This window comes from Chlamydotis macqueenii, chromosome 4 (genome assembly GCF_036417535.1).
Source record: "Chlamydotis macqueenii isolate bChlMac1 chromosome 4, bChlMac1.mat, whole genome shotgun sequence".
Lineage (NCBI taxonomy): Eukaryota > Metazoa > Chordata > Aves > Otidiformes > Otididae > Chlamydotis > Chlamydotis macqueenii.
The window spans coordinates 64,573,251-64,596,723 of record NC_141559.1 but is presented as its reverse complement, the minus strand read 5'-3'; the positions used below and the strand labels follow the sequence as shown (position 1 = coordinate 64,596,723).

Below are 23,473 nucleotides of genomic sequence, written 5' to 3'. Positions count from 1 at the left end.
TTCCAACAAGTCAAGAGTAATATAACCTGTATCAATATTGACAGTAACTTTCACATTTGCACCTGAAGCTGAGCTTCAAAATCCACAGGCTCTTCCCTTTCCCATGAACTTAAATTATAACTACAGTTAAAAGAAGCAGAAAAAGACAGTTCTGATTCTATAAAACACTTTTTTTTCGCTTTTCCTTTTAACAATGTATTTTAAAGCCTATTATATTAAAAGTAAATACACATTTCTACCTGATTCACTTGCAAGACAAACAATCTGCTCACCACTTATATACTTAAAACAAGGTGAGGTGCAAAAGTAACAGTAGTTTAGCCTGTACATTGCTCTTTCAGTACAGCATTGTTTCAGCTTTATCAGTCATTTACCTCATACCTTAAATCTGCTTAGTTGCTCTTGCCATTAATTAGCAATTATTTTTACAACTCAGAATGTAATCTATTCAACCATTTTCAAGGAGAAGGAAGTGGAGAAACAGAAGACTAGGGTTTTTTATTATTTTCACACCCTAATGTCTTAATAGCTGGAGGTTCTGACAAGAACTTGGGCAGGGAGCCCAAGTTTTCAGAGCTGCTTTTGGAAGGTTTTGTGAAAAAACAATTGTGATTTCTTAAAATGTAAATTATGTATTTTGTCAAATATCCAAAACTTGGAAATTCCACGTGACTCCTATAGGCTAACACACCTAGGCAAGAGGCATGCTACTGTACAGAAGCCCAGAGACTTAAATTTTCATATCAGAATGGTAAAAATGCCTAAGCTTCCAAGTGCAAAGTCCCTCAGAGCTATTCACACTACGTAACTTAAAGTATCCAGATAAGGTGTCTAAGCCAGGAGTCCTGGTTGCCTGTACAGACAATAAAGACTGTAGAGAGCAACCGTGTGCCAAGACAGTCACTGAATACACAGTAATTCTAGGCTCTTATCTTAAGAATCTAAGTTAATTTCCCAAAGTTGGATGGTCTGAACATCCCTGGACAATTTCCAGTTTTAGATTTTTCATTCTTTTGCTATGTGAGCATGTACAAATTACAGTATTTCTCAGTCTCAGCTATTAAGGGGTTTATCAGAGGCATAATCAAACTAGACAAATCTCAGCCTTGATCCTGTAGTTCAGTAGCACGCGTACCTGTCCACCCTTAAAAGAGAGATCCAGTCGAAACCATTGCTTCAGAGGAAGGCTGAAGCTACTTTTCACTGCAAGGTCATCTCCTCTCATGAGGTGCATCTGAATATGCACATAACCTGACAGAGCAACAAAGGAAGAAAAAGGAAATAAACACCAGAGAAATATCAACATGAAGAATGGGCTTCCTAATGTACTCTTCACAGTGATTCTGCCTTCTTAATCCTTTTTATCACCAACAGAGATCTGAGTACTCGCCAAGCCATACATCAGCTCTCACAGAATCCCAGGGAAACGTGCTCCACATTTCAGTTATACATCTCAGATGTTAAAGCCCAGGCTCACTGTGATGGTTTAGCCCAAGCCACCACACAATTTCTCGCTCAGCCTCCCCCTACCCCATGAAACCACAGACTCAAAATCAACTGACGGATAAACACACAGAGGGAGGGTGCCACAGCTGATCTCAAACACCAGGAAGCAGACATGACTTGCAGTAAACAGCAGAGGGGAACAGCAGACAATGGTATCTACTCAACATTCAACTGCTAGCATGTGAGAGTGCAATGATCAAGCGCAAGATGCCTCTACCCTCCACTATTTTGACCTGCAGACTCATGGTCTGAGCTCTTAAGACCAGAACAGGCTATTATGATAATGCAGTCTAAAAGTGAGAACATAACTGGCCCTAAAACCTCTCCAAGAAAATCTTACATGAAGCCAATAGCTTCTAGTTGAGCTGCTGGTTTTGTTTGTTCTTTAAAGAAAAGCATCCAGTTTATAATGGACAGATTGGTTATTTAGATTGGTTACAAGACTGAGAAAACAGAAATAGCAAAAATAACTGAGAGGAAAAGATTAGTTGTGAAACTTGCAAAGAAGGGGAAAAAACTGTAATGTCTTATGAGAAAGCCAGGTGTGTACTTCTAAAACTCTGCACATTTATTTCCTCTGTGAGCCTATCCAGCCCCCAGCTGCTGAATTTCATTCTCTAGCAGAGATGGAAGAGCCATCTTCTGGCAGGAATGTTCCTCTACTCCAAGTGTTGCTAGACTAAGACAGAGCTACCTCTTAACTTCTTTTCAGATCAGGGAAATAAGACTGTGGTTCTTGAACACTGCAGTGCAGGCAAGACTTTGCATCATTTGGACTTTTTCTGAGTCTATTTCAAATTTTAAAAACATTTCATGTAGTAGATATATAAGAATTAAGAACAATATTAAAATAAGACTTCAATAATAATAACAAATAACTGAGATAATCCCAGTGTATGTTCCTGACCTGCAATATTCACTCTATTATCCTGACAAAGCAGACATTTTCTGAAGTTAGCTAAGACTAGATGCTATGCAACTATTATTATATTATTATATTAACTATGCTGTTAATAATATCCCTTACCTTCCTCATTTAGAAATACAGCAGGAGTACTATACATTTCTTTTGGATCAATAAAATAGAGTATACCACACAGATCCTTTTCACAGTGATGCAGTAAATACAGCCAGATTGAAACGGTGAACCTGCATGAGTAAAAATAAACAAAAAGTCCACTCCTGATGAGAAATCTCCCTACATAATTTGAAAAGTATGCATTTCACTTTAATTTAGCAAACCAGTTTCACATATGTTATCTTCAGAACAGAACACTTCCTCTGCAGAGAAAACCTTCAGAACAACAGTACTTAAGACTCTTGGATCTGTAAAGTCCTTTTAACCACACACTTTTGTGGTAACAACATGAGAGGAGAGTACAGGAGTGTTATCTGAGTCAATTCCACAACAGTGGTCAGTGCTGCTGCCAGATCAACAGGGAAGTGAAAAGACGACCAAGACAACTTTAAGCCAACCTCCCGTATGCAGGCAACAGTACAAAATCCCCAAATGTATGGTCCTGTAATCTCTGATTGTGGAAGCCAGTAAAAACTAAGCTGTGTCTTTTATACTAAATGCCAGCTGTGCTTGGAAGAACCAGTTAAAAATGAATCCAGCCTCTAGGTAGTACAGATAGGTATGGATAGTTGCTGTCACAGACCTACCACAGGATAAATAAAGGTAGAGCCTGTGCAAACTATGGAGCAGTGCAAAATAAATAAATGAAGACCCAACAATGCCATGTACTTAGAAATCTATATACAAAGCTGGCTGAGGCACTAAAAGCAGAATTTATACCACAGTATATAATTTTAAGGAGTTCCTCTGTGCCACACTAAATCTGCTTCAGTGCTTTTAAGAGAAACTTGATCACTTATTTCCATAATATTTCCACACCAGTTAGGCCAATGTAGAATGCGTTTGAAAATCCTACCTCCAATGTACAAAGTAGCAAAGTATTACGATTATTATAATCTCTGATAAACAAGTTATCTTTTCTTAGTGACTTTTAGATCTGAAAGCCTAACACTTGCTATCATGCTTAAAAAAAAAAAAAAGCAAGGGCGGTGAAGTTTTCCCCAAGAGTCTACACCATATCCTCCAGATGGTACATGGGCAAGGTAGCGGGGTTTGTAAAACACACTTACTTGTATATTGATTGTTATGACCTACAGGCAAACACTGTGCTTTCAGAAGTGCTGCTTATGCTTATATATCACTCCTTGTCATCTTTCATCTCTAGCAATATAGCAAACTTAAATGCTGCAGTCTCCATTTAATCTTTGATTGCCAGTCTGAGCACATAAGTGTTCTGGACAAATTTATTGGGACAATGCTGACTTATTTCACATCCCCAATTGCTGCATAATGCTGTACAGTGTAAGTAGTCCCTTACAGTTCCAGTCTGTCCTTGCTGCAGGTTGTCCACTGGTAGCTACCTCAAATGACAATTGTCTGTCTCCAGATTTCTTTCTTTATAAATCCCTGACCGAAGTAAAACGAGTAACTTCTGCTAGATCCATCTGCTCCTGTTGGCCTTCTGGTGCAGCAGGGAACCACCGCTTACATACAGAGAGCTGAAGGAAAACTCTTCCTCTTCTTAACAGAGCTACCCTAAGCTGTCACACAACCGCAACACACAGGCAATGTTTTATGTTAACACTGGAAACACCACCCGAAGGCAAGAGAGGGTGGAAATGTGTGGAGCAGGTAAAGAGCTGCATATATTCATGCCATATATTCCCAACCAGAGCTAGCAGTGCCTTCAGTGCCAGAAGCAGAATGCAACCATGGTGGTGAGCAAAGGGCAACAGACTGCGCAAACCAGGCTGTCATCCATCCTGAAGAGGCCAGGAGCTAAAAATTGCTCTGTGCATATGACTTCAGAGCTATAGTTCGAGGGCTAGTAATTTGTATGCAACCTGCACTATCTGGCAAGTCTTCTTTGGCACTCTTCCTGTGGTCACAGGCCAAACACAAACCAGCAGGCAAGTTCCAGTTCCTGTGATCATTTCCTATTTCTGTAGTAATGTTGCTGGGGTAACAGCATCTGGTGGAACTGTGATATATTTATATATCTCTATATATACTTTTTCCTCTAAAGTTGCAAAATATGACTGAAGACCTGTGACAATTCTGGGAAGGGGAAGAAGGGTAGAGAAAAAATCATCTTCCCAGAGTGATTCCTGTGTAACTGAATGGCATGCAGGGGCTGGGGGTATTTTACTCCTTTCCAACTCGGAGAGTTTACACAGGGATGGTGGAAGAAGACAGTATAAGCTCAAGCTGGAAGACTTATCTAGGCAGAGGACTCTATTGCTAAGGGCTTGCCAGCTGCAAAATAAACTAGAGTGTGAATTTATAGGGAATAAGCTGCTCCACACTACCTGCCCTTGCAAGTAACCTTACTCCACCCTTGGTCTGCACATGATGTTTGAAATGCAGATCTCTTCATAATGCAGAAAACCTCAGGCTAGCTAATCATGAGACAGCAGTCTGATCACAACGGCATGTAATGACTAAGTTACCCTCGTAACTGTACCTAGCCAGCTCAGTTACACCTACTATTGGTACCTCTTACACAGCACTGCACTGACACGTGGTGTGAGTATCGTTCCGAGGTTCAGCTTAACTCCCTCCAAAACTGTAATCAGAAAACAAAAGGAACAGCTAACTAGTTTTCTTTTAAGCCTTTTCTCAAACTAGTAGGTAGTATTCCTTTAATTTGTGGTATAGCCTAAGAGTTTAAGTACATTCTACAGCCTTCAATAATCAATCAGTTATAGCCCACTTCAATTATTTACCTGTACTTACATGGGATAATCAATCTGATGTTCTCTGATTGTCTCAAGTTCTCTGTTTTCAAATTGCTCAAATTTCTTCACGATTCCTGTTTTCTCCCCACTGGAAGCATATATGAAGTTGAGAATCTGGACACCATCTGCAAAATACAATCTTTCTTAATCTGCCAGAAAACAAGCATTGATAACCAATTAATTAGCTCACACTTGTTCAAACATTTTGATCACAGAACAGATCAAAATTTCAGACAAACCTTCAATAAGTCCTTAAAGACAAGTTCCCTCATTGTTATTAAATACATTACAGTCTTGGACTGAAAAACCCACAGGAAGTAAAATGCAGTCAATTTCCAGCTGACATTAGAAGCAGAGAAAGAACAGACTCATTTAAATCTAAGATATGTAAAGGACCAGTTAGTAAGTAAGACATCTTCACCTATGTTATTGTTTAAATCTCATTCTGTCTTTGGTTATGCCCATATGACATTACTCCACAGCTCCTGGACTTGGTCTCCATTTTCAGCTCTCCAGCTTATACTGTATGTACAGAAAGATACCAATTCTGTTCTTAACTCATATGCATAATACTGTAACAAATCTGATAATGCTGTCCCTGTTAAGAAACAGGAAAAAGAACTTCAAGGCCATTACATATCATCAGCTTTCCTAGAAAAACCCCCAAAGCAACACCAAAAGAACTCCAAACCCCAAGAAATTCGTTACAAGCTTATTTTAAATAATAAATTTCAATAAAATGTTATTTCCTCCTATTTTGTTTTCATCTAGAATACAATTAGATAATTCATAAGATGTTTCACACTGTTGTCAGAGATCACATGCTTTCCAACAAGTATTTTCGAAAGCCCCAGAAGGCAGCAACACCACTGCTTCCCTGCTCAGCTTCGGTGCATTTACATGCCAATGCAGTGAAAACAAATGACACAAATACCATGATGGGATTTTCTAGGAGAAAAACCTGTAGAAGCAAATAACCTTTTCGCTGTAAGTTCTGCTTGGAATATTTACTGACGACAAAGAATTGTCAGCAGATGTAAAGCTAGAGATAGGCAGACAGAAAAAAAAATCAGGAGAACTCATAAAATCTAGAAAGCAGAGTTGTTGGTTTCAGTAATTTATAAAGTTGGGCAAGACACATTTTTAAATTTAAAACTATTAATTTTTAAAACAAAACTGCTTGTCCATAATGGCTGTGGGAGGAAAAAAAAAAGTACTATAAAGTTTATTGCACTATAAAGACTTAAAAATATGTTTCTGAGTGTGTGGCCATCATCTTAAGCAGAAATAGACTCCCTGTGTAAGAATTATGTATGTAAGAATTGCAGGATTGACTCTGAAATAATGCAATAAGGGACTGAAAAACTCTCCCTGAAGACAAAGGAATCATGTCCACTGACATCACTGGGTTTTAAATAAAGTTGTTTGAATATACCTAGAAAATAGAAGGCCACACTGCTACCAATCTCCAGGCTGCCTGTGACAAAACAAGCTAGCTTTGGAAGACATGATGACTTCAGTCACTTGCAACTTCAAATCCCCCAGTTATGAAGGTTACATATCTAACAATGTTGGTCCGGTAAAACATTCTACACAACCTTTGCTATTTACTACAGCTTACCAACGCTGTTATTTGGGTCCCATTAGTTTCCTTGAGGAAAAAAAGTGACATCATACCTACCACTTTCATGAGGACACTGAGGTATCCTGTTTGCCTGGAGCATCCACAAATAGTCAGCACCCCACTGAAGACAAACTTTGTGGTCCTTATATGGGCGTTCAAAAGGTGGAACTGCTTCTAAAAAAGTGAAGTTCTTGGCAACTGCATCCTGGTAGTCTTCACTCTGCTCAACATCATAGCTGCTAACTGATTGGTGACTAATCCATGCATATAATATCACACTGTGCACTATTATTGAGTTTCTGATGATATAATCATCTCTGTAAACCATGATGCTCGGAAACTTCAAATGTATTTGCCGAGTTCTGCTAACGTAAAGGTTCTTCTCATCCTTCCATCTCCTTCTATACACTGGTACATCAGTCCTGAACTCGGAGGAAGCTACTGCTTCCAAGTTGACGATACAAGGCTTGGAACATAAATACTGAACTAAAACCTCAGAATTGTTACAAACTTTCTTTTCTAAAATGTTTAAATGAATGAAGTCCACGTAATCCATATTTTCCTTAAACTGTGAAGTAACTGCCGTTGTCCGTAATGTCTCCTTTCCAAAGGATGGCACAAAATTCTGGAAAAAAAAAACCCAAAAGACAAACTGCGTTAACCAGAGAATCTAAGTTTATGTAACTACTAATGTACTCACAGCAATAACGGAACACCGCATGAGCAGAAGGTTTATATACTGTATTCAAACTCCAAAATACCAGGATTCTTTCACACAGCAAGTAGATGGGGATTACTGGAGACCTACCATGAAGGTTTTAATGGTAACCACTCCCCCCATCAAGTTCTCAAAGGTACATATACGTCTACAAACAAACTTTATTTACAGGGTGTATCCTTCAGCCCTTCCACAAGTGGAATCCAGTCCAAGATACTGACTTACACGTCATGCTATTTACACACGCTCCTGGGATCAGGCCTAAAGAGTACACACTAAAATGTACCAGCATTTATTCATCATTTTGTTGTTCACTTGTGGTGCCACAGCCTGATGTTTCTATATCTTTTTGAAGTTAGCTAAATTTATTACCTCTCATGCAGGTACTTGAAGAGCGGAATAACAACTAAGGCAGCTCACAATAGTTTCCTGAGAATGAATTAATGTTCATAAAATATTTAGGAGCTTATTACAGAAACATTCCTGTTCTGAAGATGGACTTACAAATCTAAGCAAGAAGACCAGCAGGCAGCATTTGCTCAGTTTTTGATCTCTATTAGCTATGTACTTCATAACATACTTTGAGAGTGAGTGCTTGGACATACACCAGGATTATTTTCCATGCTGAAGTTCTTGTCTCTAAGGCTTCAAACAGCTTCTTTTCTTTCTGCTCTGCAGTCAGCGTCCGCCTTGAAGCACTGCCAAGGATATTGAGGATTACTCAGCTCAGAGGGCCAGCCCCAGCACAGCACTTCTGCCAGGTCCCCATATCCTTCTAAAATATTCAGAATTGTCATTTAGGATTACCAGGGAAGCTGGTTGTTAAGATTGTTTAAAATGAGAAGATCTGTCTTGGGTGACTTTTAACTTTGCTAAGCTTAATCAAACCAAACTGACATTTAGCTTGGATATCTACCTTGAACTGATAGCTTTTTCACTGTGATTCTCAAAATATTTAAAAGCTTCAGCCAAGTCGTTAGTACATTTCTTATTATTGGAATTATGTATCAGGCACCTGGAGGACAAGACCTTGCCCATGGTCCAATTCAGGGATCAGTAAAAACTCCCTAATGATAAACTATTTTGCTTTTTATTTCTTAAGAATATGTTTATGTTCCTTGAGAACCACACTGAAAAAAAAAAAAGGCCAGCAAAACCTGTGAAGGTGTAAATATTAGGAAAAGTCAGAACTAAGTTTACCTATACTACTACTTCCCTGTTCCTATAGATGAGGACTTTGGATTTAACTATGTGATCAAATGCTATTTTTCCCTTGGATCTCTGCCTCCTTAAACGCACAAAAAAGCTACAGCACTGTAAATGGAACACAACTGTGCATAGAGGAGACTATTTATCCGAAGACCTTGACTTTATTTAAGGCTGAAGCTGGAAGCCATAACTGAGTGAGGGAACTTTTGGATAAGAAAGCTGGATATCATTGCTAGCAGCTGGGTAACTCTAGACAGCTAGATTTAGTTAGTGTTCCTAGGTCTTTCTGAACTTGTCACTTAAAACCACTTTCCACAAGAAGAACCGAATGCTCTTTATCTTCTTGTGTTCAACAACAGACATTGGAAACCAGATGTGCAGCAATGCAATGCTCCTAAACACATGCATAAGCACCAAGATATACACTTTGAACAAATAAAATGCTATAAAAATGCAAAACACTCTACAATGTCAGTATCTAGGCTTCCTACAATAGGGAGTTTCAGAGTGCCAGCCTTGTTTCCCATTCTCTGCCTCATTTCCCATTCTATAAAATGGGTATTGTAAAAATTACGCACACTGAAGCGGCTAAAAAAGGTATAGCAACAAGAGGCTAGTGTCCATTGGAAAAGTTACCAACACATGATGTAATAATATAAATGCACAAATACTGATATAAAAGTTGATGAGAGAACCTGAATTTTAATACTAATTTGAATGTCTTTCAGAGCTTGACTTGACAAAGATACTATTATTTTACGTTTTCTACATAATTATTCTTTGGTTACAGATACCTCTAAAAGCATTAAAAGCACACAGCAGCAACCACTAATTATTCTAAACCTCTTTTACTTGAAGGTTATCATTTACATTTCTTATATTCTTTTTAATCTTACAATAAAGAGTACTCGTGTTACGGGGGCTGTGTCATGAGGAAGATGGCAACATATTATGAAAGTAATGCCACGCGGTTATTACAAAATGTAGAAGTCTACCAGGTGGACACTACAAAGCACTGTGTACCACTGTGTGCTTACCACACATACACGTGTACTGTCAAAATACATGCGGCCAGCTCTCAATTTTCTCAGGGGTTTATCCAATACAGAGATATGGGAGCTGGCCCCCAGCAAAGACAGCTTGGGTCTGCCACAGTTCATGAACAAAGATGAAGCAGCATACCAAAGTGGCCATATGACTTACATGAATGGCAGCAATTGTGCTGCTTTTTGTGGTGGGAATCCCAAAACAGTAAGCTCTGCAACCCGAGGCCAGTTCCTTATAGAACAAACTCCATGATGTTCCTAGTGCACTTAAGCATGATGTACCATGACTGCTGATGCATAAGGTCAGCTTCAGCCCTGCTGCTCTTACTGCCTTTCCCTTAGTGCCTGTTCTGCTAAACGGCTCACACAGAGTTACTCAATAAACTCTTATTTGTATTTTTTTGGTGCCTGGGTATTAGTAGAGATATGTGCTGGAAAAATGCATGAAGCATTTTTGGATCTGCTAGTACACCACACCTTACAAACCCTTGAGGAGGCTAACCCAGTAAGGAGCATGCTGCAAAGACCCCTGAGCGACCCCACACTGATGCAGCTGTGGCAGAGACCGCAGATTGTCAACTCTTCCAGACTATGGCTGAGTCTCTGTTACCACTTGGTTGCCTCTACACAGTGCTCCCCAGTGCATTGCACAGCATGTGTATTATCTGAATGTTCCTATCAGTGAGGAACCCCAGTTCTTCCCTGCCCATTATCTCAGACAAGGCAGAGTTAATTATGCATAATCTCTGGCTACAGAGAGTGATGATGAAAGGATTACACAAGGAGTGTGATTATGAGATTTAAATATAAAAGTTTCCCAGGACAGTAAAGAGACTAGCTATGCTGGATTCAAAATGTTACCATAAACTGGGCAGAGTTCAACAAGAAAGACATAGAGGCTTTGTGTGGGGCAACCCAGCCACAAAAGCTAGAAAAGTTTTTTCTTGATCTTTTTCTTAAACCCTGCTGAATCTGAAGGAGTTGGCCCAAGTCATCCCATCAGATGTTGAGATAAAAATCACGGTGGGAGGTAATCACAATTGGTAGGAAAGTGGAAATTCTCAGTAGTGAAAGAAAATTACGAGAAATGATGAGAAATGGTTCTTTCACTTCCCTGGAATAAAATCTCAGAAGGATCCTCCCCGAGTTCACCCCTGCAGAAATTCCACATAACCCTACAAAACTGCACCTGTTTGCACAGCTTGAAGATAACTGCAGCCCTTCAGCTGTGAACGCCTGCCACGTCATGCTAGATCTTAAGATGTTGTTCTGGTTTTATGGGGGGGGGGGCGGGGGGGGGGGTGCTACAGTGGTAGAATAAGAATAGTTGAAAAGGAGAAATGCCAACATGTTGATCTGCTCCCAATTGGCATCAGTATCATACAGGCATACAAACACTTTAACCGGACTTTGTGTTTAGCAGAATAAAAGAGGAAAAAGTAGTTTGGTAGATGCCCCTAAATACAGCTGTTTCCATAAGCCGGTGCAGCTCCATACTCACACGTGCCTCTATAACTAGACGTCAAAAGCACCCCCCTTCTGTCCAACTCAGATATTTAATGTCACCTAGGACGGAAAGCTTTTTAACGGTTCGACTTAACGACCTGACATTTCCCAGCTCGGTCAGGCAGCGTCACCCCGGAGTCTGGACAGCGGGGAGCCCGGTCAGGCCGGACAACGGCCGGGCTGTCTCCCGCAGGCGGCCCCGGGCCAGGGCCCGAGCCCCTCGGACACCCAGGGGCTGCGCCCCCCTCTGCGCCGCAGGCTGACAACCTGCGGCCCGGCCCGGCCCGGCGCGGAGCACCGCCTCAAAAGCCGCCCCCACCCGCGAGGCTCGACCCGGGCCCTCGCCGCGGCCACCATCTTCGGCCCGGGCCCGGGGGCAGGTGCGGGGCCGGCGGCCACTCACCGTGAGAAGGAGGAGGAGGAGGAGCCGAGGGGGGCGGCGGGGCGCAGCGAAGGGCTCAGCCGGGGGCTGCATGCTGCCGCGGAGGCGACGGCGGCGCTGGCGCTGCCCAGCGAGGCCGGGAGTTTGCGGGCAGCCCCGCCGACAAGGATGCGGTAGATCCGGCTTCCTGGAGGAGGGGCCGCCGCCTGGGCAGGGCCGGGCCGGGCAGGGCCGCGCCTGGCTCCGCGCCGCCGCCGCTGCAGGTGCGGAGGGGAGCGCGGGGCGCGGCGGGGCCGGGCCGGGCGGCAGCCGGGGGCCGAGCCGCCCCCCCAGGCCGTGCTATGGGGCACCTCAAGCACCCCCCCGCGCACCCCAATAACAGAGGCACCAGGCGGCGTCCGCCCTGGTTGTCCCCGTCCCCCGCCTCACGCCCCGGCAGCTCCCCGATCCCGCAGGCGGGCGGCCGCGGGGTGGCCTAGGGCGGTGAGGCGGGGCAAGGGCCTCCTCACAGCGGCCGCATGAGGGGCCGCCGTTCGCCTGGCCACGCGTGACACGGCGAAAGCCGGCGCGGGGGGGGACGGGGAGGGCTTGTAACGGCACTGCCCCCACCTCACCGCGGGGCGCCGGCACCGCGCTGAGCGGCACCGGTCCGCGCGGGGGCACTGCTCGCCGCCGCGCCTGGCCGGAGGGGGCGGAGTCTACAGGTGCCGCACTGCTCCGCTTCCGCTGTGTCCCGGGAGCGGGAGCCGCACGGTTTCCGGGTCGTGGCGGAGATGGCGAGGCTGTCCCGGACGCTCGGTATCTTCGGCGGCTTCGTGCTGGTGGTGGGGGCGGCTTTTTACCCCATCTACTTCCGACCGCTGCTGCTGCCGGAGGAGTACAGTGAGTCCCCGCGCGGGGGGCGAGGCGGGGAGCGGGTTTGCGCCCCGGCTGGGCTGCGGGAGGAGAAGTGTGGTGGGGGCTGCCGGGGGCTGTCAGGGGGTGAGTGGTTCCCGAGAGGTTTTCTTTTCGCCTGAAAAATCCTTAAAAAAAAAAACAAACCCAAACCTCGTAGTACCCTTTTTTCTAAGTTATTGGCCAGTGTGGGATTAAGAACGTCCTTCAGCTGTTCCCTGAAGTGACTGAGGATTTGGATGCAGTTACAGAAGTCATGGTCAGAGGGCTGGAGCTCCTCTCCTGTGAGGACAGGCTGAGAGAGCTGGGGCTGTTCAGCCTGGAGAAGAGGAGGCTCCGGGGACACCTTATTGCGGCCTTCCGGTACCTCAGGGGGGCCTACAGGAAAGCTGTAGACCGAGTTTTGACAAGGGCATGTAGTGATAGGACATGGGGTAATGGTTTTAAACTAGAAGTAGGTAGATTCAGACCGGATATAAGGCAGAATTTTTTTTTTTTACAGTGAGAGTGGTGGAACACTGGAACAGGTTGCCCAGAGAGGTGGTTGATGCCCCATCCCTGGAAACACTTGAGGCCAGATTCAATGGGGCCCTGAGCACCCTGATCTGGTTGGAGATGTCCCTGCTCCTTGCGGGGGGGTTGGACTGGATGACCTTTAAAGATCCCTTCCAACCCCAATAATTAATGAGATATTTTTCAGACACAATTGAAAAGTTTAACTTAAAATGTGGTAACAGATTATTTACTGATTGCGATGATTTGTTATAGGTCGTCTCAGTCTGCACAGTTTTCTCTGAAACTGACTGCTGAGAAAAGCCTCACTTTCCTGCCAGAAATACAGAAAGCTTGCCAAAGCCTGTGACTGACTGTGTAACCGGGGAGCTCTTGAGCACTCGGAGGCACCTGGAGCTTTGAGTGTGAAGCCTCAGCGGCTCCAGTTGGGTGCTCTGTGCTGCCGGAGTGGTAGGGGGAGCACCTGTTACTCCTAAACTTCTGTTAACTACCACCAAAGGAAGCAGGGGGAAAAGTTCTGGGTAACCAGCCTCATCCTCTCACTTAAACGTTTATAAAACTAAGCAAGCTGTTGGCAATAGCGTGAGGATGCATGTGGTTAATCTGCTGAGACAACAAGGGATTTCTAGGAAGACAAAAAAAAAAGGGTAACAAACTTATTGATCTTCTCAGAGGGACTTTAGCCTTGCGTCAAAGGTGAAGTAAAATTTAACTTGCAAGCAAGTTTTTATTTAAGGAAGCTATATTTGTGGAGTTGGAAACTGCCCACAAAGATAGGTTTTCTAATCTGTGTTGCTGTTTAAAAACTTTATTCTTAACTCATTTTTGCTTGTGGTGCACTTTCCAAAAATACAATATTAGAAGTGTGACTCAGCATTAAGGAAAGAACAGAAATAATGGACATCAGCCTCTTTTGTACTTGTGAATTACGTGAGCAAATGTTCCCCAGCAGGTTAGGGACTTTTTTAATCTCCATTTAGCACATAAGGTGGGCGATGCATGATTAGTAAATGCTTAAACTTGCTATTTTATACCTGATTCTAAACTTTACTTATTGCATGCTGCTCAAACTCTCCTTTGATTGCACCTTTATTAATTTCCTCTGTGCTTTTCTTGATGCTCATCGCTGCAGCATGAGAAGCACAAGCATTCATTGTCATAGTACTTTAGACCAGAACATGGAATTTCACAGTTGTGGTACTTGAGTTGGAAGTATTTTAACCTTTGAGGCACAAAGGATTTGATTTTCTGGAGTACAGTGTAGTAAGCTGTATGACTACAAAATTTCTGTAGAAGCTCACACCACCCTGTTGGCTTGAGCTATGGTGACTGCTTAGTGTTTTGGCATATGGGGACACTGGGTCTGAAGTCGGACGTATAGATTAGCACATAGTAATCCTGCAAAAGGCAGGAATTAATTTTTAGTTTTCTAGAGTGACATTCAACTATGCAAACATCAAATGCTATCTTTTCTTTCTTCAGTCTTGTTTTTCTTGCCTATCTCCCACATTCTACACAAATGAGGTGCAATACATTCACAAAGAGGACTTTTCTGCACAATCCTCACATGTCTTCAGAGGAGTTCCTAGCCTTTTAACAAATCAAATGGAAGATACTTGGAAAAACTGTGTGTAATCAAGTTGTTAATATGTACCTTAACTCACATGCACAGGGATTTGACTTAATTTCATAGAGAAGTGCTATCATTTTATAGGTTTTAAGTACCTCAGCTTGAGGCCTTGATGTTTCTTCCTGTCTGTAGCTTTAAAAGCATCTGTTTCCTCATGTGAAAACATAGCTTAGTGGCTGTGTGGAAACCTTGAGATCTTCAGCACAGACCTCTTGCACTTGGATTAATTAAAACAGTGGGTTGGCAGGTTTGGCTTGATACTGGGGCATTGTCACAGCAGATTTTATGATTTTGCTGGACTGTGAGACTCGGCTCCTTTCCCATCCTATGAGGTGGTTGTCCTCTCATCAAGACTGGCTCTTCCTCATTGTCCTTTTCTTCGCTTACCTGTTTTCCAAGTTGTTTCCAGGCCCCACCCCAGTCTCCTTTATGACTGTTCTGTGTCCTATGTCCGTATTTCTCGTCTGCTACTTCTCTTCACTGGTTTCTTTGCCTGACCAGTTAAAAACTCTTTCTGTTCACCCCATGCGTGTTCCCGGACCCCTCAGGTTGATTCCCATTTTGGTTTCTGCCTCTCTTCCGATCTTAGCCTCCATCTAAGACTAAGTATCTTTCTCCTCCCTGTCCTAGAATAAGTCTGATTCCTTCCCCTACTTTATTCTGTTTTCTCTGTCTGGGTTTTGTATTTTTTCCTTTGAAATTAGACAGTTCCCAGAGATTTTGTCTGCTAAAAAGGATTGTATGGCAGTTACCATGCTCAGTGAACAGAACTGGAGGAGCTGGATCTGCCTCTAGTGCCTGCCCCCTTGCAGGTAGAATGAATTGTTGTGATACACTTGCTAGGGTCCAGTAGCATTAGACTTTTACCTAGAGAGCCTAATAATATGTAGTGCCTGTGCATTCTTAGTGCGATAGGATGCTGAAAAGTTTCGGTTTTAAGGTGAGCTCAGTTCTGAGTTTCCATGGAGAATGTGCACCCTACAGTTTTTAAAGGCTTATAAAGTTCAGTGGTATGGGTGAAAGGCTAATCCAGCCGAGCTTCGACTTCCTGCTGCGAAATTCCACAGTGGTAAGGCGCTTAACTGGAAGGGGAAAAAAAGAGGGGGCATTTAATAAGGGGAAATCATATAGTTTTGTCCGTTTCTTTTCTTGGAAGTGGTTGAATCTTTCAAACAAAAAACAAACGCCCAAGACAGGAACATTGTATGAAAAATATCCCCCCAATACTTAATTTTACAAAGTTTACAACCACTAATTTTGTAGATACTGTCATGACATCTACTTGTGATAAGATGGAGGATCTTTCGGGGCCTGAAAATGAGGATCACTGATTCTGGAAAGAATAAATCTTTTGAAGAGTTTTATGTTGAGTATATGAGTGATAGCTCCTAAAAGTACTAGTCATTCTTTAAGTGATGGGATCATGGCAGCTATTTTGGCATCTTTTATTAAACAGTAGTCATTACTTTAAGATTATTATCTTACTGTTTGTAACCTCTCAAAACAGACTAGCTATTGGTTTCTCAGTGATGTGTGAATACTGCATTCACATTGTGTAGGTGAATACTCACCAGAATTTCACCATGTAGCATCCAGAATGAATAACATTTTAAATTTTATTTTATTGGGTGCAGTCAAGATGCCTGGTATTTTTTTTTTTTTTTTTAGCAGTGTCCTCTCTGTTCTGTTTTCCAGAGAAAGAACAGTCAATAAACCGAGCTGGTATTGTTCAAGAGGATATTCAGCCTGCAGGTATACCTGATTCATGTGTTTGCATTGATTGTTTTAAAGATCTTCTTGAAGTAAGATCTGAATATTAATGTGGATTTAAATAATACAGTAAAGAATACATTCAATGAATACATATATAATAAACTTACCATGAAAATATATATTTTTTTCTGGCTAATTCTACACAAAGGTTATAGATTTAATAAAGCTTGTTTTAAATTGACCTAACTAGCTAAATAAGTTGTAGAGATTCTGTTATCTTCATGCTTAAATAGACGCCAGTTTCCACACCAGAAATTAACTTCTGAACCAGTTCAGAGCAAACAAGAACCATGGGTGGGCTGAGCTCTAGCTGTAAAAAAAAATACATTGCTGCACCCTGGTTTTGTGGAATACTGCTTTACAACTCAGCTGAAACACAGTTTGAGTGCTTTGTCAGTACCTTCCAGCCTCATGGGAGAGGTAAGGCAGAAATCCGCTACACATAAAGGAAGATTTGGAATTTTGATCCCTGCTGTTGCCAGAAGAAGGTGTACAAAAGCATATGAGGGGAACAAAAATTAAAGTATAGCAGACCATCCTTGATAGTTCATTGTTTCATAATTAGCGGAACTGGTTATTCATTATGCAAGGTTGGCACTTGCCGTTTAAAGACATGAGAGTGCTTGTCTTGATGAAACAATTAATGTCTGAGTACGTTAAAGGGTAACTTACTCCTATTTTTGGAAAAGCCTAGCAGCAGCAGCAGCAGGGGAAAACCAAATAGGATTAATGCCATGTCCTTACTACACATATCAGTTAAATCATCAGTGCAGGAATTACTTTCCAGAAAAGTGGTGAAATGCTGAAGAAACGTAGGAAGGGTATTGTGAAATAGAAATCTGGTAAACCCGCTGGTTTTTATTAAACATTAAAGAGGACTGGACTGGCTCATTTATCTAAGATACAGGTACTTGATGACCAGTTCTCCTCAGTATAATTCTTCATCTACATTTAGCTGCTGATGAGAAGTTAATGAGAACTGCTAGTTGAAAGTGAACTCTAGACAAATTCAAGTGCAAGGTGCAATAATATTGTTCCAACAATATTAGAACACCTTACTTATGGGTGTGATAGATTTTTCCAGTATCTGAAGCTTAAGATCAAGGTGAGGTTGTCTTTCTAAATATTTTTGCCAACTTAAGCAGAGTTGTGAGTTCAGTGCAGAAATTGTTAGGTTCTTTTATTGTTTTGTACACAAGGCTGGAGTAGCAGACCAATTGTCTTTTTTTCTCCAACAATCTAGTTATGAGCTGCTGGTATTCTCATATTTGTTTTGTAGGATTAAAAGTGTGGTCTGATCCATTTGGAAGAAAGTAATGTTGGCGGCTGGGTATATTGCAAGGCAGAACTGAAGATGGACATCTTCAGCTGTTTCTTCTTTCACTGAAGTGTGTCTTTGGGTGTCGCTGGAGAAGAATTCTGAATATGCTGTGTGGGCACGTGAGGAGCAGCAGACACTACTGGTTGGAATCTCGAGATGTTTTTACATGCTAGTTTTGACGGAGGATGCTGAGGCGTAGTGCACAGACTATTAGAGAGCTGAATGATTCTTGAGTTTAGAAGTGAAATATTTATTTCCTTGAGAAAAGGGAAGAGGAATTACTTTTGTGGTTAATCTGTAAACACTTGTAGACTAAATTATGAATAGAATAAATCATGCAGACCGCTGCAGTTTCCTCCCTAGTTTGGGAATTACTTATTGTGGTTTTATTATGAAAACGTAATAGAAGTATATACTGAGAGAGATCAGTGCAGAGAATATGACATTGTGAGTGTGAATTTGTACATTAAAATGTCTTCCTTTTAAACCAGTGTGCATTTTTTTTTCATTTGTTTTGCAAGCAATTGTGGCTGGTTAACCTTGGTGAGCTGCCAGGTGCCCACCCAGCCACTCTCTCACTCCCACGCCTCAACAAGACAGAGGGAGAAAATAGGATGACAGAGCTTGTGGGTCTGGATAAACACAGGGAGACTGCTTACCAGTTACACTTGCAGGCAAAACAGACTCAACTTGGGGAAAATTTGTGTAGTTTATTGCCAATTAAAACAAAATTTAAAATAACACCTTCCCCCTGCCTCCTTCTTTCCAGGATCAACTTCACTCCTGGGTCCTGTTTCTTACCCCCTGGTCCTCTCTGCAGTGGATGGGGGGTTACATTGAGTTTGTAACAGTAGTTCCGCTCTTTCCTCCTCACATTTCTCCCCTGCTGCTGTATGGGCTCTTCATGAGCTGCAGTTCCCTCAGGAAATACCCAGCCATTCTGGTGTGGGCTCCTCTCCAGGCTGTGGTGTGGATATGTGCTCCAATGTGGTTTTCTCTGCAGGTTGCAGGAGAACATCTGCTCTGGTGTCTGGAAAGAAGGTGTTTGTACTACTGTTCCTCGCTTTTTTTCCCCTCATTCCTCTGCCTGTATGGTGTTTTCACAAAGGGACCACCCACTTGGCTGCTGGGGTGAGCTGTGTCTTGCAGTGGGTCCTTGGTGGAGCCATCAGGAACTGTCTGTGGCCAGCATGGGACAACTCCTGCAACCAGCCTTCCTTGCTGCCAAAACCTTGACCAGTACACCTGATCACACAGGAGGTTAACACCAAATGTTGGAGTGAAAAAGCAGATACTTTAAAGAATCTTTTAAAATCTTTTTTTTCATGGTGAACATACTGATGATTAGAACAGGCAAGTAAAGGATTGCCTCTACTGAAAGTCTTTACCCAAACTGTATGTCTTTGTTAATAATAGGTTCTGAATAAACTGTGTGTTTTTTAGATTTCAAAAGAAATAAACAGTTTATAACCTATACTTAGTGATCTAACCTAACCAATATTGTTGTTGAGTACAGGTGTAGCATGTACATTTAATTTGAATATACTGTCATCTTTTCTTGATTTATTTTAGCACTTCATTATTGGACACAACATTTTAAAGACCTTTATAGGATCATATATGTTATGAGGAACGTGTATGCTGTGAGTGTTATTTATAAAGTTGGCAGATGTTAGTTTGTTATTTTTTCAGACATCACACAGTTTTATTGAGACAGATGAAAGTCTTGGTGTGCACAGTGTTCTTTTTCAAACTGCCATTCTGTTACTTGCTATTCGTTTTCTACCTGTCATCATCATTCCTCTCCAACTCAGACATGCATTTCCTCTTCTCAATTTTTTTTTTTTTTTTTTTTTTTTTTTTACTTTGCTATTATCCCTATAAGCATTGCAGTTTGGGGTTTTTTTGCTTGCTGGCTTGCTGGGAAAATGTGACCATATTTGATTCTTTTATGTTCTGAGGTGATTTCACATGACGGCTGAAGCCGGAATGAGTGTACATGTTTACTGTACTGTTGACAGAAATTTCACTCCACAGCAGAGTGCAACACTGACAGCGCTAATGCAGTGTTTGCTAGGAAAAGAAGAATTAATTAAACTGAAGAACAATGAGGTTTTTATCACGTAAACCTTTCTTCAATAAGACTGTGGAAATAAGTGAGTCTTGTTTTTTTTTTTTTTTTTTGAACAAAATATACTGATGCATCAGACAGTTTCAGCAAATTTGTTTCTTCTAAAATACCTTTTCAGCAGAAATACAGCATTGCTTAAATGCAGATAGTGCATCTGTAACTGACTAGCTGCAAAATAAAGTGTTTTAGAAAAAACTGGGAATTTTTCAGTAATGCTGCTTCTGTCAATTGATGACACAAATGCTTAAAAAACATACATCGTGATAGTATGAAACAATTATTAAACCACTCTTTCAGGATAAATGATGCGACACAGGATATTAAATTACTTACTTTGGAATTAGGAGATAAAACAATCTCTGCTACTTGTTTACTTTGTGAAGTCGAGCAATTTGCTGAGTCTGGATCTTGCCTAGAAAAATGTCAGATGGTTTCAGAACAGTAGCTGTTGCTTGGAAGTGCTGAGCCTTTTGCCTTTGTATTACTTAAACATTGCGAAACATTAGAGTACCTGAACTCAGTTATTTAGCATTTATAGAACAATACATGTCTGTGGGTCATGATCTCTAGTTCATTCCAGTGCAAACATGAGATATGCAAATAAGCTTGGTAAGTTTTGTAATTACCTGTATAGAATTTGCAGCAGTGCATATCTGTTGAATACTACTGAAGTGAATCTCAGCTGTGAAAATGGTGTACATTGGTTTTAACGATCATCACTTCTCATTTGCCGTATTCCACTTACTTAATTGGGCTGATTGGCCGTGTCTTTGAAGTGTTAGGATAGGGAATGTATTTTTCAAATCGTTGGTATTCCCTCTGGCTAAAACTAAGTACTCTTCTTGGAAACCAACACAAAATAAAACTGGTAAGTCAACAAGGAACATACTGTAATAATTCTCCAGAATTTACACTGAAATTGTCTATTATTGCTCTGGCATTTGCCAGTTGCCTGGAGACTTGCCCAAGACTCACGTGGGAAGTCCTAATCCTGCAACTGGCTTTCTGGGCTTAGTGACAACACTTTGTTCTTCTCGTGAGCGCTGGACGTAAGCCTCTCCTGCTAACTACTCCGTAAAGGCGAAGTTGGATGGATAGCAAATTGTGCTCCCCAGGACTTTCCTTATCTTGCTCTGGAAATAAGAGTTTTTCCTACTTTTGTAGCTTGTAAGAACTATAATTTTTCAACACAACCACACAAAGCAGTTAGATGTTATTATAATAATAATTTTATATAATTATTGGTACTTGGGAGGGACTAGTCTGCCTTTTGCAGAGGAACTGATTTGCTAGTTTTGCTCCGCTTGTTCTGATTGTTGTGATAGAAAGTTTGGAACAAAACACTTGATAAAAATGTCTTCTGATAATGTTTTAAAAACTGTTATCCTGTAATACAAATGTATTTTGCTTATTTATTCTAGCTGGAATATGAACAGCAAATATAACTGGCCTTTGGAGGACTGGAGAAGCTTCAAACAATGCTTTGACATCGCAACAGAAACCTCTGGTTGTACTAAGTCTGGGCCTGCTGTTGTGTGCTAAGAAGTTTTGAAATTATTAAAACTTGTGCCATGAAGAGCAAGGCTGGCATCTTGGTCTAAATGCAGCTTAGTTTTGAAGCATTATAGACTGTTGGTAATGCAAGGAAACGCTCAAACTCAGACGCTTCAGGAGGAGTAAATACAACAAAAGATAACTGGCAAGCTGCCAGGTTATACACATCAGCAAGAAAAAAAATGGGATTTTTCTTGCTGAATATTGCACTTCACTTACTGAGGTTGTTCGCACTGGTGAAAGGTTTTTTTTTTTTTTGTTTTCCTGTAATACTCAAGGTACATTGAATAACCTCAACTAATAGTCCCAAATTTTTCTGTACATATGCTCTCCAACAAAAAACAGTCCAGAAAAAGAAGCAGTTCTCATGATTTGTGGTTTTCTAAACCAAAATAAATCATGTATTTTCCCTTTTTGCAGTCTAGCAATAATTAACTATTCATTTTCTCGGTACTGTGTACACTCCTACTGACCCTCTTCGTGTTAACATGCAGACACAGCAGTAAATGAGAAGCTGCATTGGCTTTTTCTGTGGTGCCACACAGCCCAAATCGTGTGTTTGCTTGTGGAAAGAAATGATTTTCTAGCTTCTGAGAAAGTGCTGCAGAATAGACACTGTTTCCATCTGGACAGTGTATAACAGGGAGAGCAAAAAACCAAAGTGCAGGTCAAAACATACGAAAGCTCTCATTTTCACATATTGGCCTATGATCCGAGGGGTATTTGTGCATAGTGCAGACTTTTTTTCAAGAAAAATGGTGCAATGTTTTAAAACACTATGTGGGAAATTAGGACTGTTGTGGTCAGTTCCCTGTTCCACCATGCTTTTGTCTGGCAGTAGGTAAGTAATTTAGCCTCTAAGCTTCAGTTTCATCTGTAAAATAGTAATAATAGCACTCCCCTTCCTTGCAAGGCATGATGAAGGTAAATACCGGGTTGGGGTTTTTTTTGTTGCTCTAGAAAACATTTTGGGTTCTTATCAGAGAAGTTTTATTCATGGTTAGGAAAAATAGGTGTGGATTTGTGTAGGAATCAAATATTTGGTTCCAAGAACTTAAAAATGTTTTGAAGAATCTTTTCCAAGAGGAAACAACTTTCCTGAAATTTCCCAGGACTTCATACTGCTGAAATATTATGCTCTGGGTATGGAAATGTTATATTTTGAGAGTCAAATGGAAAACTCACCTGCTTTTCATATAAGATTTCCAAATTTAAGTGTAAACATCTATGTGTAAGTTGAAATGCAACCCAATATGAATGTTACTACAGTTGCACCAAAAAGCAGAAGATTGTCCAGCTTTTGTTACTGGCCCAGGTTCCTCAGCAATTTTCAGTATTTTCATGTGCTATTTCCCTTGTCTTCTGTAACAATGGGTTCTCCCTTCTGTCCTTTGCATGCCAAAAAAGTAGCTAAAAGTCTCTCGAGAGCTACAAGTACTGAGCAAGGGAAACTGGGTGACAGTTAAAGGACGTGAGGAAGAAGAGGAGATAACTGCAGGGAAAAGTGTTCTTCCTGTAGTCCTGGAAGAACGCCTTGGAGGTAGGAGACAGGGCATACTGGTCAGTTGAATGGGCAGGAGCATGAATACAGCCTTCATAGGCACTGCTGCTCACAGAGCAAATTGAGGTACCTCTTTCCCTCTTTTCTGTTTCCTCCCCAGCAGATCAGACATTTCTAAAGAAAGTTCCTAGTCAAAACAAGGAGGTTATCATGAGAAGAAAGCATCTAAGAAGAAATGATGTGACTGTCCTTCACTCTAGCCTACCTTGAGAGGTCAGAAATCGAAGAATAACTAGGGTTGGAAAGGACCTCATGCTTCAAAGTATCTTTCAGGCCCCAGGTGACAGGG

The 23,473-nt window shown here is 41.5% G+C and overlaps 2 protein-coding genes across 3 annotated transcripts in view; one reads left to right on the top strand and one right to left on the bottom strand.

Annotated features, from left to right (window-relative positions):
• SEL1L3 (SEL1L family member 3) overlaps positions 1 to 12,330 on the bottom strand; it is a 35,916-nt gene extending 23,586 nt beyond the window's left edge. Inside the window, exons 1-5 of the mRNA XM_086746583.1 lie at positions 11,829 to 12,330; positions 7,004 to 7,571; positions 5,321 to 5,447; positions 2,534 to 2,655; positions 1,136 to 1,251 (exon numbers count right to left, since the gene is read on the bottom strand). Coding sequence (XP_086602709.1) covers positions 1,136 to 1,251; positions 2,534 to 2,655; positions 5,321 to 5,447; positions 7,004 to 7,571; positions 11,829 to 11,900 — 1,005 coding nt within the window. The 5' untranslated portion in view covers positions 11,901 to 12,330. The remainder of the gene's footprint in view (positions 1 to 1,135; positions 1,252 to 2,533; positions 2,656 to 5,320; positions 5,448 to 7,003; positions 7,572 to 11,828) is intronic.
• Positions 12,331 to 12,338: 8 nt separating this feature from the next.
• Positions 12,339 to 18,679, top strand: SMIM20 (small integral membrane protein 20). Of its 2 annotated transcripts, none has more exons than XM_086746584.1 (3): positions 12,339 to 12,689; positions 16,513 to 16,596; positions 17,897 to 18,679. In XM_086746584.1, exons 1-3 carry the CDS (start codon positions 12,581 to 12,583, stop codon positions 17,932 to 17,934), a joined length of 231 nt encoding a protein of 76 aa, XP_086602710.1. In that variant the 5' UTR covers positions 12,339 to 12,580; the 3' UTR covers positions 17,935 to 18,679. The 2 variants fall into 2 exon arrangements, with proteins under 2 accessions (XP_086602710.1, XP_086602712.1); XM_086746586.1 differs by having other exon boundaries at positions 12,400 to 12,689; positions 16,540 to 16,596.
• The last annotated feature ends 4,794 nt before the right edge of the window (positions 18,680 to 23,473 follow it).